Source organism: Branchiostoma lanceolatum, chromosome 5, assembly GCF_035083965.1.
Source record: "Branchiostoma lanceolatum isolate klBraLanc5 chromosome 5, klBraLanc5.hap2, whole genome shotgun sequence".
Lineage (NCBI taxonomy): Eukaryota > Metazoa > Chordata > Leptocardii > Amphioxiformes > Branchiostomatidae > Branchiostoma > Branchiostoma lanceolatum.
In genome coordinates, this window is record NC_089726.1 from 8,384,886 (window position 1) to 8,398,658 (window position 13,773).

Below are 13,773 nucleotides of genomic sequence, written 5' to 3' on the forward strand. Positions count from 1 at the left end.
AGGTATTTCAACAACTTGAAGATGATTGTGGACAACAGACGCAAAGATAGGCGAGTCCTCCACTGTAACTGTCACGAGCAAGGTTTCTGTATACATAGTGCAATGTCAGAATTCAAAGACCTTGAAATCATCTGTAACATACTAAGGACATTCTCCCAATCATATGTATATCTATATTAAAGGTCGTGGGAGGGCACTGTGTGGGACAGTGACTTAGAATTGATATTGATTGATCAGTGGTCATCTTCATGTATGATAAACATGAATATTCCATTTATTGGGACAAGTTCATGTTAAAATCTTACAATGTAGACTAATGTAGACTAATGTAGACTAAAGCACAAAAAACTATACAACTCCAGTGATTTTGTTTGCAAGTTATGGCTTTTGTTATGAAGAGGAAAGATGATGGGAGGCTATTGGATATGAGTCAATAAACATAAATGTAATGTTACAATTGATTTGATCCAGCTGCATTTGAAGGCCTAAAATCGAAGTTTTTTCTATATGAATATAATTTGTGAAAACTAGTCTATGCTATTATCACTATGTTACAAAAGTGTATGTACAGTTTTCTGTGACGTTTCCCTTCATTTCATATGATGGCCGGTGTTAGTCTCCCCAGCCCCTGTTTTACGACCTTGTCCTCGTATGACCTGACATCTTGTGCTTCCGATTTCCTGATGAACCGATTAATAGCCATCCTTTCTGTGACGTCGTAAAAGAAGTGGGTATTTATAGTCATAGATGGGACCAGATCTGTGATCCTCGGAGTGTGCTCTTTTCGTCCTTGGTTTTATATCCATACCTGTATGCATCTTCGGCTGCAGCACTTGTGAAGATTCTCCGAAAGTAGAAACGCCCAGTGTATATCATACTGAGTCAACATTCTAGGTATATCTTTCTCCCGTCGCCTTGCGTTTCGTAACGTTTTGTTTGCAAAGCCTGCCTTCTTATTTGTCCTCCCGAGGAATTCCTTCATATCACAAGTCTTCTCCCCTCCTTTCTTTGACTCCTTCTGATCTGTCCTTAACTGACCTGAGCTGAGGTCAGGGAGGCTTTGGGTGGATGCCAGCTTTTCTTCCCTTCCGGCTCGACAAGGCCTAAGAAAAAAATTGTGTTTTCGGTTACGGCACTGAAAGAAAAGTAGGTCAGTAGGGATTCTGTGTGTGTGTGCCTTTATGAAAATGTGCAAGACGTCTTCGATTCTGTTTTGAATATTAATCAACAAGATGCCAGATCAAAAATTTGATGTACACATGTATCTCGCTAGCGGTAGACTACAAAATGCTTCTGCTAGTGCTAGGGTCGGTCGAGTAACCAGAAACAGAACATTTTTTTCCAAGGCCCAAGCCGTCAAGGTCAGAGGCTGGACATTCGATAGACTGATAACGGGCCGGAAATGGCGCCTGTGTGATAAAGCGTGTTGTAATCCATGATCATCCGGTCAGACAACTCCCTATCACTCCAGTAACGTTCAATATGGTGGCCGTTAAGGGCGATCAACAGGACGGAGAAATTCGGCCACTTTTAGAGGAAGACAGTGGGCAGAATTACGCCTCGATCAACGACGACCGCGTCCACACAACCGACGACAGACCGAAATGTCGTGTGTACAAGCGACGCTGGTACATCGTGGGGTTATTCTCTATGTTGGCGTCGATGCAATGCACCATCGGCAACACCTGGGGACCGATCGCGGACTCGGCTGGGGTGGTGCTGGGCTGGACGGACAGTAACATCGCTCTAGTCAACAACTTTGGCTGTTTCTCCTACGTTCTGCTGGCCGTCCCGTTTTCATGGCTACTGGATGTAAAAGGTAAACTGCAGCGCATTTCCTAACTCAAATATTTTTCATGTATATATTTATTTCATACTGACCCCTTTTAAAGGACATTTGTGACCTTGTCCTCAGATGACCTGGCATCTTGGGCTTTGGCTTTCCTGAACACATCCGTCAAATAACAGTCATTCTTTCTTTCTTTCTGGGACGTCGTAGAAGAACTAGATTTTCATAGTCATATTAATCATATTTTGATGGACCCAGATCTGTCATCATCAGAGTGTGCCTTTTTCGCTCTCTCTTTCTTATTATCCATCCATGTATGCATCTTCGGCTACAGTGACCTGTAATTCCCTGAAAATCGAAACGCACAGATATAATTTGTATTTTTGTTGCGGCAACATTTCAGGGCATAGAGTACTCTATCTATCTCCCGACGCCTGGCGTTTCTTTGCGTGTCTCTTGCAGGGCCTTAATGGATAACTTATCCTCTGTCCTCGTATTGAGCAACTTCTCACAAGACCCCGATGATCCCTGCGACTCCTGGTCTGTCCTTAATTCCTTTCCATGACACGAGGTCACCGCGTCAGGGTGACCTGGATGCCAGACCCCCGATCTCTATCATTTCTATCGTTTCTCAGGGTCTAAGTTAACTCTGGGGGCCTGTTGTAGAATTTCCCTGGGGCATGTTAGCCATAGAGCCGAGGAGTTGGCCTGTGTAGGTCCTGGAAACAGTCTGGTATCCAGACTAGGTTCAGGAAGACCTTGGGAAGACTGATTTTGAGCCGGCCTTTCTTCCCTCCCCCAACAGGCCGTTTTAAGTCCAAAGACAATCGGACATTTCATGGATGGATACGGGAGCGTTGCGTCGTTGTACAATCAGCTGTTGCACATGACCTTCCACTTCCCTTGTGTACGACATCGGAGCGTACGCTTATTGTAATTCATGCACAGCCGGTCTGACAACTTAACTCCCTATCACTTCACTTGATCACGTCCAAGATGGCGGACGTTAAGGGCGACCAACAGGACGACCAGCAGTACGATGAAATCCGACCGCTTCTGGGGGAAGACAGTGGACAGAACTGCGGACAGAACTACGCCTCGGTCAATGACGACATCGACGGCGTTCCCGGACCGGAATGCCGTGTGTACAAGCGACGCTGGTACATTGTGGGGTTATTTTCATTGTTGGGGTCAACGCACTGCGCCATTAGCAACACCTGGGGACCGATCGCGGACTCGGCTGGGGTGGTGCTGGGCTGGACGGACAGTAACATCGCTCTCGTCAACAACTGTGACAGTTTCTCCTACATTTTGTTAGCCATCCCGTTTTCATGGCTACTGGATGTCAAAGGTAGGGTACATGGCGGTACGGTACCCGAATATTTCCATGTATTTACAGGTTTGCGATCTTGGTTTTCATTCAACACCGTTCATGAGCTCCGCCATGCTTGTTTGTTTGTTTGTTTTCCCATCTAAGCTTAAGTCTTAAGAGGTGTATGACGCGAAGAGGGCCACGCACCATATTTGCATAATTCATGTATACTGATGATGGTTACCCTAACTTAAATTCCTAATGCCAAGTATGAAAGTATGAAGTCCTGTCATTTGCCTATATAGATTTGTAGTATTTTCTCATTGAATCTGCACATGGGTCTTTATCTGCATAGTTGATATCTATCGATACTCCTCTCTTTCTCAGTTACTTAAGTTATGCCACATGTTTGAGAGTCCTATCATAGGACGCAGTGGATTTATAAATTCCTCATCTATAATTACAGTGTACGTAGTGTAACTGGATTTTTGTTCCATCATGTAACAGGTCTCCGTACTTCGGTGCTACTTGCAGCGTTCTTCATGACGGTGGGGACGGGGATGAGATGTTTTACACTGGAGGAGCCCCTAGCTACATGGTAGCTATGATGTCGCGCTACTTTTATGTATACTGGATTATATAGCGGGACATAGTTTCGTCCGGCTTTCTGCAAATGCTGTCCTGGTGGTGGCTGAACTGAAAGTCAATCGGGAATGACGACAATTTACTCATTGATTTTTAGATACATATCTTTTCATTGCAAATTTTCTATTTTATTTATTCAAATTAAGACAAGGTGATGCTGGGCTCAAGTTGTGCAAGGTATTTTGCCAGCACCAGATACAAATATATAGATATAGATATAGATAGATATATAAACAGAAAGACAATAAAACAAAACCCACTGTAGATATGACAGATCGTTTGACCGATTGCTGACGTCAGGTGTCCGCCATGTCACGTGACTGGTCAGTCGAACCTGATGAAGCCTGTAATATGGACAATTGCCGAAAATTCGGCGGGACTTCTTTGTTGTCTGGAACGTAATTTCTACCACAAAGACGATAAATGTACCTCTAGCCTTAACAGTTATCTATCGGTGATTTTTATACAATGATATTATATTCATTTTATTGCATGCAGGTTGATTTATCTGGGCCAGTTTCTAAACGGCTGCGGGGCGCCTGTGTTGATGGCGGCCCCGCCCCTCATATCGGCCACCTGGTTTCCGCCCGAGCAGAGGACCACGGCCACGGCCATCGCTGGTCTCCTTGGCAACGTGGGCTGCGCTCTCAGCTACGTGATTGGTCCGTTGGCTGTGTCCCAGCCGGGCGAACTGACCAATCACACGGGGAATCACAGCCACGCCCTGTGAGTCAGACGACGCACCATCATACTGTCATTACCGTCCGACTTTATTACAATCTCATTTCAATGACATAAACGAATTTGAGACAAGCAAATCCGGTATTTGACAAGATACCTCGATTCTTATCTTGGTTCCACGTACGTTTTGTTGGCTATGCATAGTCTGCAGTAGATTGTACCACATATATATCACAGATTACTTATGATCACTGGACGAGTTGATTACTCGTCCATTGACATTATCGGGGCTACATTTCTACTTACGTCAGTAACAATAATTTTGTTCGTGCAGTCTACCTCTAGAGATGCCAGAGATCAGTGATGCCAACAACACAGGTACGAGTCAACCCACTGCGCACTTGGTTTATTTTCGCACGTCTTGTACCTCGTCTTATATGTATACGTCTTTGAAGTGGTCCGTCTTGATCACATGATTCGTTGATCTAACTTAACAATCTTCTTTACATCCAGACACCAAGTCAATAGAGGCGGGACAGATCATGCGACTGATGTACATCGGTAAGTGTGGAAGAATCAGTATCTATAATTTGAGTCCTTTTTAACGGCTAATTAAACATGTCTGTCTGAAAGGATTATGGATGTTAGCATTTTCGGAAGCATTTCTTTCTGAGTGAACATCAGTTCTCGAGAAGCTTTAAGTAAACGTTGTTCTATGTATGTTTCAGACGCAAGCCTGGCTAATGCTAATGTCACGTTTCCAAACCGGGGCACGGCTTGCGTTAACAAAAATCAAACAATTCATATCGGGAATATACACAAATAGTGCTCATGATTATATTTGTCTCTTTTTGTGTGTCCTTGGTTGTCTTTTATATAATATTTTTCGTTCTCGCTATATATGCGCTAACAGCCCGGCCGGGTCCCGGGCTGGGAATTGTGACCTTGGCATTACTGGGAAGGCTCCTCTGGGGAGGAGCTCTGTAGGAGCCCTGGACAGTGATAGTTTGCGTTACGCAGACCGAGTAAGACGCTAGTTTGACATATGAACATGTCTTTCCAGAGTTTGGTTTGACGGCCGCGTTGTTCCTCGCCATTGTTGTGTACTACCCCGCCCGTCCCCCGTCTCCGCCCAGTCTATCCGCCTCCATAAGCCGGCTCAACTTCACGTCCGGAGTAAAGGGTCTGATGACGTAAGTGCTGTAGATATTGAAAATGTTCGCGGTGGTTTAATGTTGGCGGTTTTTACCGCGAAAATGCTTGTTCTGTCTTCTGCCTAAAACTTGGGCTCAGAATGACCCACTACACAGTAAGGATTATGTACAAATATATTGAGAAATATTGCCCCTTTCCGTCTTTACTTGCAAAGGCTTATGCTTCGCCCTTTTAAAACATTAACACTTTCTTTTCCTCTACATAATATTCTGTTGTCTTGAAAAATCTTTACAGGAACGGGTCGTTTTGGCTGGTGTGTCTGTCTTACGGGATGGTCCAGGGCTCGTTCGGCGGGTGGGGCAACATTCTGGACGTCAACGTGTCGCCGTATAACGTCACTCAGGTACCGCTACCTCGTCGTACTATGTTTCTATCATAACAAAATCTCAACCAGTATCTACGGCAACTACAATGCATTTCTGTCACAAGACTGGATATTGCGCGACACATCCACGACTGTCCCAAGATTAAAAAATGTCCTCAAATTCTGTCGTAAATCTGTCGTGCGATGACTGTGACAGACTCCGACTACTCACTATACTAGAGAGGTCTAAAACGGTGAGGTAAATGTGTGAAATCAGTTTGACAGACATTTGAAAAGTCTAGGTAACGTGGTTAAGATTCAAAGTAGCAAGTCTATTACAAGAGAAAGGTACAGACACTTTGTACCATTAGTATAGCTACCTTGTGTTGACAATGTAATGTTTTCGTCCCTGTTAGTTATACTAGTACTTCATACACTTTGTTAGATTTAGAGACTTAGACAGAAGTCCTAGCATTCCTGTTGAACTGGAGCTTGGTTCGAATTTATTCATGTAACGTTACATTTGACAATATCTACACAGGTTCAGGCCGGCTGGGTGGGGTTTTACGGAAATTTGATCGGCTGTGCTTCCTCCTTCGTCTTAGCAAGGTACGTGTAGAAGATAGATACTTATTCTTTGCTTAAAATTGCCTGACGTTTCAGTTTTGTAATTCCTTTATATCAGATGTCCCTGTGGCTGAGGTGGTAGTAACCTCACAGTTGAGCTCCTGTTTCCAATTAGTTGGTAACTTGGAGAGCCTTGTTTCAAGTCCCGGGGTCGTCTCGGTTGGGACTGCACCGTCTTTCGGAAGGGACGTAAAGTTGGGGTCCCGTGTTCGAGTGGGGATGATTCAAGCACGTTAAATGGAAAAAGCTAGCAACCCCTCCCTGTAAAGACATACCCTGCTACTGAAACAGAAAGGAAACTTGCTGACCTATGTGGTACTTGACACTGCGAGGTGAACAATAACAACAGTGTTTGTATGTTCCCACAATATTATCGTAGCAGACTCAAAGGAGAGTGAAAGAATGATTACGTGGCTATGTAATATTATCTTTCCCAGACTGGGAGACTACTTTGCCGGCCACTTCAAGCTGATGTTGGTTCTCCTGGCTCTGCTGCAGGCAGGCACCATGCTGTGGTTCACCTTCATGGTCAACATCAACCTCATACCGTTCAACATGGGTATGTTAGGCCCTCTTTCCTACTAGACGGCGATCGCTGAGCGACCATACAGCGACCAAAATCGGATTTTTGTAACCCTTCATTTCATAATTGGAAGATGATGCACGTGATGTAAAATGTGATTTAAAAGACAACAAACAACACAAAACATAAAAGGCCAGCTCAGCTTTCAGATCATTGCCACAGTATCATGACAAACGATTTTTTTTCACGTTCAGCGTCGCTGTACACCACCTTCGCCCTGACCCAGGTGTGTCTCAGCGGCTCCGCGCCGATATTTTACGAGATGTCGGCTGAGATCACCTACCCTGTAGCGGAGGGCATCACTACCATGGTGCTGACTTTGGTGTACTACATCTTCTGTCTCCTGGTTCTTTTCCTTCCCATGATCCCAGCTCTTGGTAAGAAAAAGACTTTCTTAAAGCCCTAGGGTGTGATTACATTATAATTGGAATCAACATTAGTGTAAAATGAGATTGATGTGAATCGACAGTAGCAATCTCAAAGCATTTTTAGGAAAACAGCAAAAAGTCAACTCGAAATTCTTTGTGGCCTTCGTACCGTTTTGACGTAAGACGTTGCAGGTATGACGCTTCATTTTGAGTAGAAAGTTGACTAAAGTTTATAACTGTATCAAGTCTCAAAATTCAAACTGTAAGTAAAACATGTCATGCAGTGATGGTATGTGTAGTATTGATACAATGAGTTTTATACTTTATATATCTGTTTTATACTTTTATACTTTATACATTTTGACTTTATTATCTAGTTGGTAGTTCTTCTGTGTCTCATAAGACAGTATACTATATTGGCACGACAAGCGAACAAGGACTTTCATAGTCTGCAAATTTAAAAAAACAGATTTAACCCATCTACAAATAATAATAGTAATACTGTATAGATGTGTCAACGGGTGGGTTTTTACTTCCGTCAGTCTACGCTGCAATTTCTAAAATCTGAATGCAAGGTAATACCAAGCAACTGGGTAGATTTTGAAAACGGCCAGACGTTTTAGGTAGCATCCACTACCTTTCGTCAGTGACTACCTTGAATGACGAAAGGTACATGCAGTGGGCCATGCTGCCTGAAACGTCTGACCGTTTCCAAAATCTATGCAGAGCAACTGACACCTTGCGTTCAGATGTTAGAAACTTATTACCCGGATGTCTAACCTTCATCGACGTAACATCTGCACATTCCGTGATTCCAGGAGTGGCCTGGGTGAACTGGACCACCCTCGGAGCGACGTTTGTGGTCATCCCCATGTTGTTCTGCTTCAAGGAGAGATACGGACGTTTGTCTATCGACGTGACGGGCATTAAGGAGAAAGACGTTTCCCCAGACTCAGACGTTAACACATGATAGTATTTGTATTCGTAATAAGTACCAGTATCAGAGAACGTTTTGCATTTCGCACTTACTCTTATGTCCCACCTTAGTCCACACAGCAAGTAAATCTTATGGATGGCATCCTCCTGACATGATGGGCAAATTTTCAAAATAAAAAACCTTCAACGTTGTATTTCAAACGTTACTTGATATTCGGTCTTGATAGACTTTTATTTATCAATCACCATATCTGTACACGATGACGATGTCATGAGCTGGGTGACAACATAACATGTAATATGCCAATGGTAGCATGTGATAATGCTTTTTACCATGAGATCGGGGGACGAAACTAGAATCTGGAAGGTAGACCAGATCATACTCCTGTGTTTGGCTAAAGTTTATTAAAACATATGGTCATGAGCGTTAACAAGCAGATAAGATTTAGCAAACCCTCACATATCATCAAAATGTAACAGGACCAAGTGAACATTACACTTGTTATCTTACAGTTGATGCAACCGTCTTAGTCTCTTTGGGTTAGATTATTGGCACAACAACTAAAATCTGTTGGATTTCATTGTCTTTCTTCACACACAGGTAAAAACGTATACTAGGTCATGAGGATTTCATGTAAGGAACTTTGAAAATATTGCTCACACACAGTAGAGACGTTCTGTTAGTATAGGTTCACATAGCACTGTATATGTAGTTTGAATACAGTCCATTTTGACACTCCGATCAGATGTAACTAGCTAGCTGTGTTGACGAATGCATTTTTGCCTGCTTATTAAATGGGATGTAACGTTTCTATTGATTTGGATAGAATCAAAATGATGCATACTCTTCTCTGATCTTGTTGGAAGAATGATGTAGATAATATTTGATACACAAACATAGGTGTACTATTCTTGTTTACAAATACTTTGAAGCATAACGCTTCTGATGCATAGAAGAGAGTTGATTAACTTTTAATTAGTCAATCTATTGTCCTATCGGTCTGCTCTTCAGCGTAACATTGAAGTCTAGCGGGGAAAGGCCTGCAGCTTGTAGGGTTTGGGCAGAAGGGTGATGCCAATATCTCCAGACAAATCTGGCTCAGGTGCCCCCTCTGGCAGTTTGAAGGTGAACCGCTGCAGTAGGGACGTGAGGAACAGGAAAAGTTCCATCTTCGCCAACTGCTCGCCGAGGCAAATTCTCCTTCCTGCACAGAGACGGAGCAATAACATACCGAAGTGGTTAGAAACCGTAGATAATCATGACAGCAACAAGTACTGCATGCGGCCCCTTAGATGCAATATACAAATGGAGTTGAAGAAATGCAACGTTTAGAACGTAAGGAAAATATTCAGTATACTATTAGACCGATCCAACATCCCCTCCTACCTCCCTCAAAACGCAGAGTTGTAAAATAAAAACATAAAAATGCACATTTTTTTACGGACATCCATCCACTCTCTCATTGGTCAAACCGACACTTGTCGTTCTCTCATTGGTTGAACTGCTAATTGTGATGGACAGTCAGGATCGGTCTATTGTTTGCATGTCACAACACACCTGTGGAGAACGGCATGAAGGCCTCTGGGACCTTGACCCTCCCGTTGTCGTCCAGGAACCTGCTGGGGTCGAACGTGTCCGGGTGGGACCAGTAGGCAGGGTCCATGTGGACGGACCACAGGTTAACCCACACCTGGGTGTGTGCAGGGATGTCGTACCCCTGTAGGCTAGTCGGGGACGAGGTGCAGTGGGGCACGGACAGGGGAACCGTGGTGCGGATCCGCTGACTCTCCAGGATGGTCGCTTCTGTGTAGGGCAGCTCTTCACGTCTGGAGTAAGGCGGGATTTCATCACTTCCCACCACGGTATCCAGCTCCTCTTGGACTTTCCGCTGCCACGCAGGGTTGAGTGCGAGGTAGAGCAGTGCCCAGGAGAGAGTCGTCGCCGACGTTTCTGTACCTGCCGCAAGGAAATCTCCCACGATGTGCAAGGTGTTTTCCTCCTTCAAGAAAGTTTTACCTCCCCTGCTTTGGTGCAGTTCCAGCAGGCACATGTCAACTACGTCACGGGTCTCGGAAGGGTCAAAGGTCTCCTTGTGGTCATCGATTATCTTTTGCAACCACCTTGTTGAATTGAAATGCATTTCTCTCCACTTCTTTAACAAGCCACGAATGCCAGGGACATACCTGAGGGTTGGATAAAAGTTCAGAATCTGGGCTTGGAGAAACAGCTTGAAGGCGACATCAGTTCTCCTTAATTGTTCCTGATAATCGGGATCATCCGACTCAAACCGTCTTTCGAGTCCAATACCAGAGATGACATTGCCGGCGGCAATTTGAAGAAAGCGGCTGGCATCGAAAGGCTCTCCACCCAAATCCTAAAGAAAAAAGTGTTTCTGTTAGTAAGATGCTCAATGTTGTATTCTCAAAAGTCATTGTCTCCGTATAAAGAGCCTTGGCGTATCACAAAACTCAGAATTGGCTGTCACAAATTAAGATACCATTTAAGGGTTGAGGAGTTTTGGGATGTTATTGAAAAAAACCTTTATTATCGTTTATAAACCTTCGTCAACCTTGATTTTTTTCAGGTAGTACCTTATAGCAAGATGATAATTTATTCAAATTGGTATGACGTCATGATTACGTCATCAAGAGTTATAAGGCCACGCCCATTTTTTAGGAAAAAGGCTCTCCTTGGCTTGTACTTCGATGTTTATCAATATTATCTTGCAGGAATGTACATGATCGTAATATATGAAGGACTACGCGAGTCTACGTTTATATTTTGAAATTAAGATTTTTGGCGATTTTTAAAATAAAAAATAACAATAAAATTTCGCCAAAAATCGTCATTTCAAAATATAAACGTCGACTCGCATAGTCCTTTATGTATTACTATCATGTACATTCCTGAAAAATTATATTGATAAACATCGAAGTACAAGCCAAAATGACGATTTTTGGCGATTTTGTATTGTTATTTTTTATAAAAAAATTCGCCCAAAATCGTAATTTCAAAATATAAACGTAGACTCCCGTAGTCCTTTATATATTACGATCATGTACATTCCTGTGAAGTAATATTGATAAACATCGAAGTACAAGCCAAGGAGAGCCATTTTTTTTCTAAACAAATGGGCGTAGCCTAATAACTCTTGATGACGTAATCATGACGTCATACCAATTTGTATAGATTATCATCTTGCTATAAGGTACTACCTGAAAAAAAATCAAGGTTGAGAAAGGTTTATAAACGATAATAAAGGTTTTTTTCAATAACATCCCAAAACTCCTCAGCCACCCTTCAGTGGTACCTTAAGTATAGAAACCGGAAGGTTAAAAAAATCATATCGTTTGTCCATTTTGTCCAGAGCTAATTGAAGACGAATATCACTTTTTGATTGTATTCACTACACATAATCACTACACACAAGGCTGTCATCTTATATACTGTACCAGGATTTATCTCAATGGACTTTAATATCAAATTTGCTACTACATAATGACATGTGACAACCCCTGCATACGAAAATATATTAAAGAATGTCTAAGCGTTAGAAATTCCTCCAACGATTGTAAAATCCTATTCTCATACCATACTACACACTCTTGCATTAGGTAGATCACTGATTAGCCTTATGGTACTGTAGTTATATACCAGTAGATGCCATACTTTGTACCTCATTTGGATATGGGCTTACCTTAAAGGACTGACAAAGTCGGCGGCATTCCTGTTGAATGCTTGGCTCGAGTGTTTTCTTGCCAACACCAAAGTGGCGAAGACTGGAGAGACCGAACCGTCGGAAACTCTTCCAGTCATCGCCATACTTTCGCATGATGATTCCTGTAAAACAAGTACACACAACTGTTAAAATAAAAGACGGAAACTTCTTTGTTTGTAGAAACATTTTTCTCTTGTGCGTATTTACTACCGTGCGAACATGTTCTTACTAAAAAACTCCATGACCAATAAGTATTCAGCAGATATATCACGTAACGTTGCATCGTATGAAACCTTTCTATTCCTTCAGCAACAAATGACTGCGTTTGGGGGGAAATGTAGATATATCACGTAACGTTACATCATATGAAATATTTCTATTCCTTCAGCAACAAATGACTGCGTTTGGGGGGAAATGCTGGGCGGGCATTGGTAGCCGAGGAAGAGGACAGAAAAAGGGCAAGAACAAGATACCTTTCCTGGATGAAATAGCCTCCGTAAGGAATAGGGCGGGTCTGTCCGAGAAGTGCGCGGCCTTCATGACCAGGGCCTCCTTGATGGCGGCACACCCGTTCACAACCACCACGTCCTGGGGACCCATCCGCAGACTGAACACGTCTCCGTACTGGCGGCGCCACGCCGTCAGCTGCAGGTGGGGCTCCCGGGTCAGGGACAGCAGGTTCCCCAAGAACGGCAGCCCAGGGGGGCTGGGGGGAAACTTGTCGGGACGGCCGCGGCGGTGTCCCGCCCATGTCCGGAGACAGAAGAGCGACAGAAGGAACGAACAGATCAAGACAAGACCCGTGGTCAGGTCGACAAGCTCCATTTTGTCACGCACGACGTTATTTTACAGGCAGCCTGCTTTACCTTCTACTTGCTGGCGTAGCCTTTTGGCACCAAAATTGTGTTGTTTACATGTTTAGGCAGCAGAGAGAAGGTTAATACATGTGAGCTCCATGAGAAAAACAGGTCGAAGTCCAAGAGCAAAATACGACCTTTGTTCTATTTACGTGCACCGTGTGACAAAGTATGTACGTACGTGTTGGTCGCAGTTATTTGGTGCAGGGTCTAACCAAGGACATTATATAGGTCTAACAAAAACCAACAGCGACAGAGTCTGTCGGACACCAAACTCCCAAAGTCACGGACGTGAAGTTGACACCACTGACCGTAACTTTTAAGGTTCCGGGTCGGAGGTGAAAGTGGAGCAACTTTCAACTTTAACCTATGATTCACTATGACAATCGGAGGGGGGAGGGATCTCTGTAGCCAGCGTGCAGTCTGAAAGAAAGTAACAGACCCTGTTAATTTTTGTTAGACCCTGCATCAAATGATTGAGATAATGTCACATATATGTGTCACACGACGCGCGCGTAACAATTGTACAAGTGTAAAACGCTGCTGTGATGGAGTTCCAACTTAGTGCTTTGCATTTTGCAATGATGTGATGATCATGTCCGTCCGATTCCACTGTAAACACCATCTTATCTTGACAAGCAGATCCTCAACTGGACGGTACTGAAGCGCCGTTTAGTGAACAGAGATTGTAACCACACGTATGAAACGGTCATGTCTGTCTAGCATCTTAGGAGATT

At 43.5% G+C, this 13,773-nt stretch overlaps 3 protein-coding genes across 3 annotated transcripts; 2 read left to right on the top strand and 1 right to left on the bottom strand.

Moving 5' to 3' along the window:
- Positions 1 to 2,535: 2,535 nt before the first annotated feature.
- On the top strand, positions 2,536 to 5,624 carry LOC136435181 (solute carrier family 49 member 4-like). The gene is made up of 6 exons (XM_066428435.1): positions 2,536 to 3,140; positions 3,609 to 3,699; positions 4,245 to 4,472; positions 4,762 to 4,805; positions 4,941 to 4,988; positions 5,491 to 5,624. Exons 1-6 carry the CDS (start codon positions 2,786 to 2,788, stop codon positions 5,622 to 5,624), a joined length of 900 nt encoding a protein of 299 aa, XP_066284532.1. The 5' UTR covers positions 2,536 to 2,785.
- A 258-nt stretch (positions 5,625 to 5,882) lies between these two features.
- LOC136434816 (solute carrier family 49 member 4 homolog) lies at positions 5,883 to 8,671 on the top strand. Its single transcript, XM_066427885.1, has 5 exons — positions 5,883 to 5,985; positions 6,488 to 6,555; positions 7,011 to 7,132; positions 7,351 to 7,533; positions 8,343 to 8,671. Exons 1-5 carry the CDS (start codon positions 5,914 to 5,916, stop codon positions 8,492 to 8,494), a joined length of 597 nt encoding a protein of 198 aa, XP_066283982.1. The 5' UTR covers positions 5,883 to 5,913; the 3' UTR covers positions 8,495 to 8,671.
- A 175-nt stretch (positions 8,672 to 8,846) lies between these two features.
- Positions 8,847 to 13,387, bottom strand: LOC136434814 (cytochrome P450 2U1-like). Its single transcript, XM_066427881.1, has 4 exons — positions 12,653 to 13,387; positions 12,159 to 12,301; positions 10,019 to 10,835; positions 8,847 to 9,665 (listed from the first exon to the last, which is right to left on the bottom strand). Exons 1-4 carry the CDS (start codon positions 13,002 to 13,004, stop codon positions 9,487 to 9,489), a joined length of 1,491 nt encoding a protein of 496 aa, XP_066283978.1. The 5' UTR covers positions 13,005 to 13,387; the 3' UTR covers positions 8,847 to 9,486.
- Between the last annotated feature and the right edge of the window lie 386 nt (positions 13,388 to 13,773).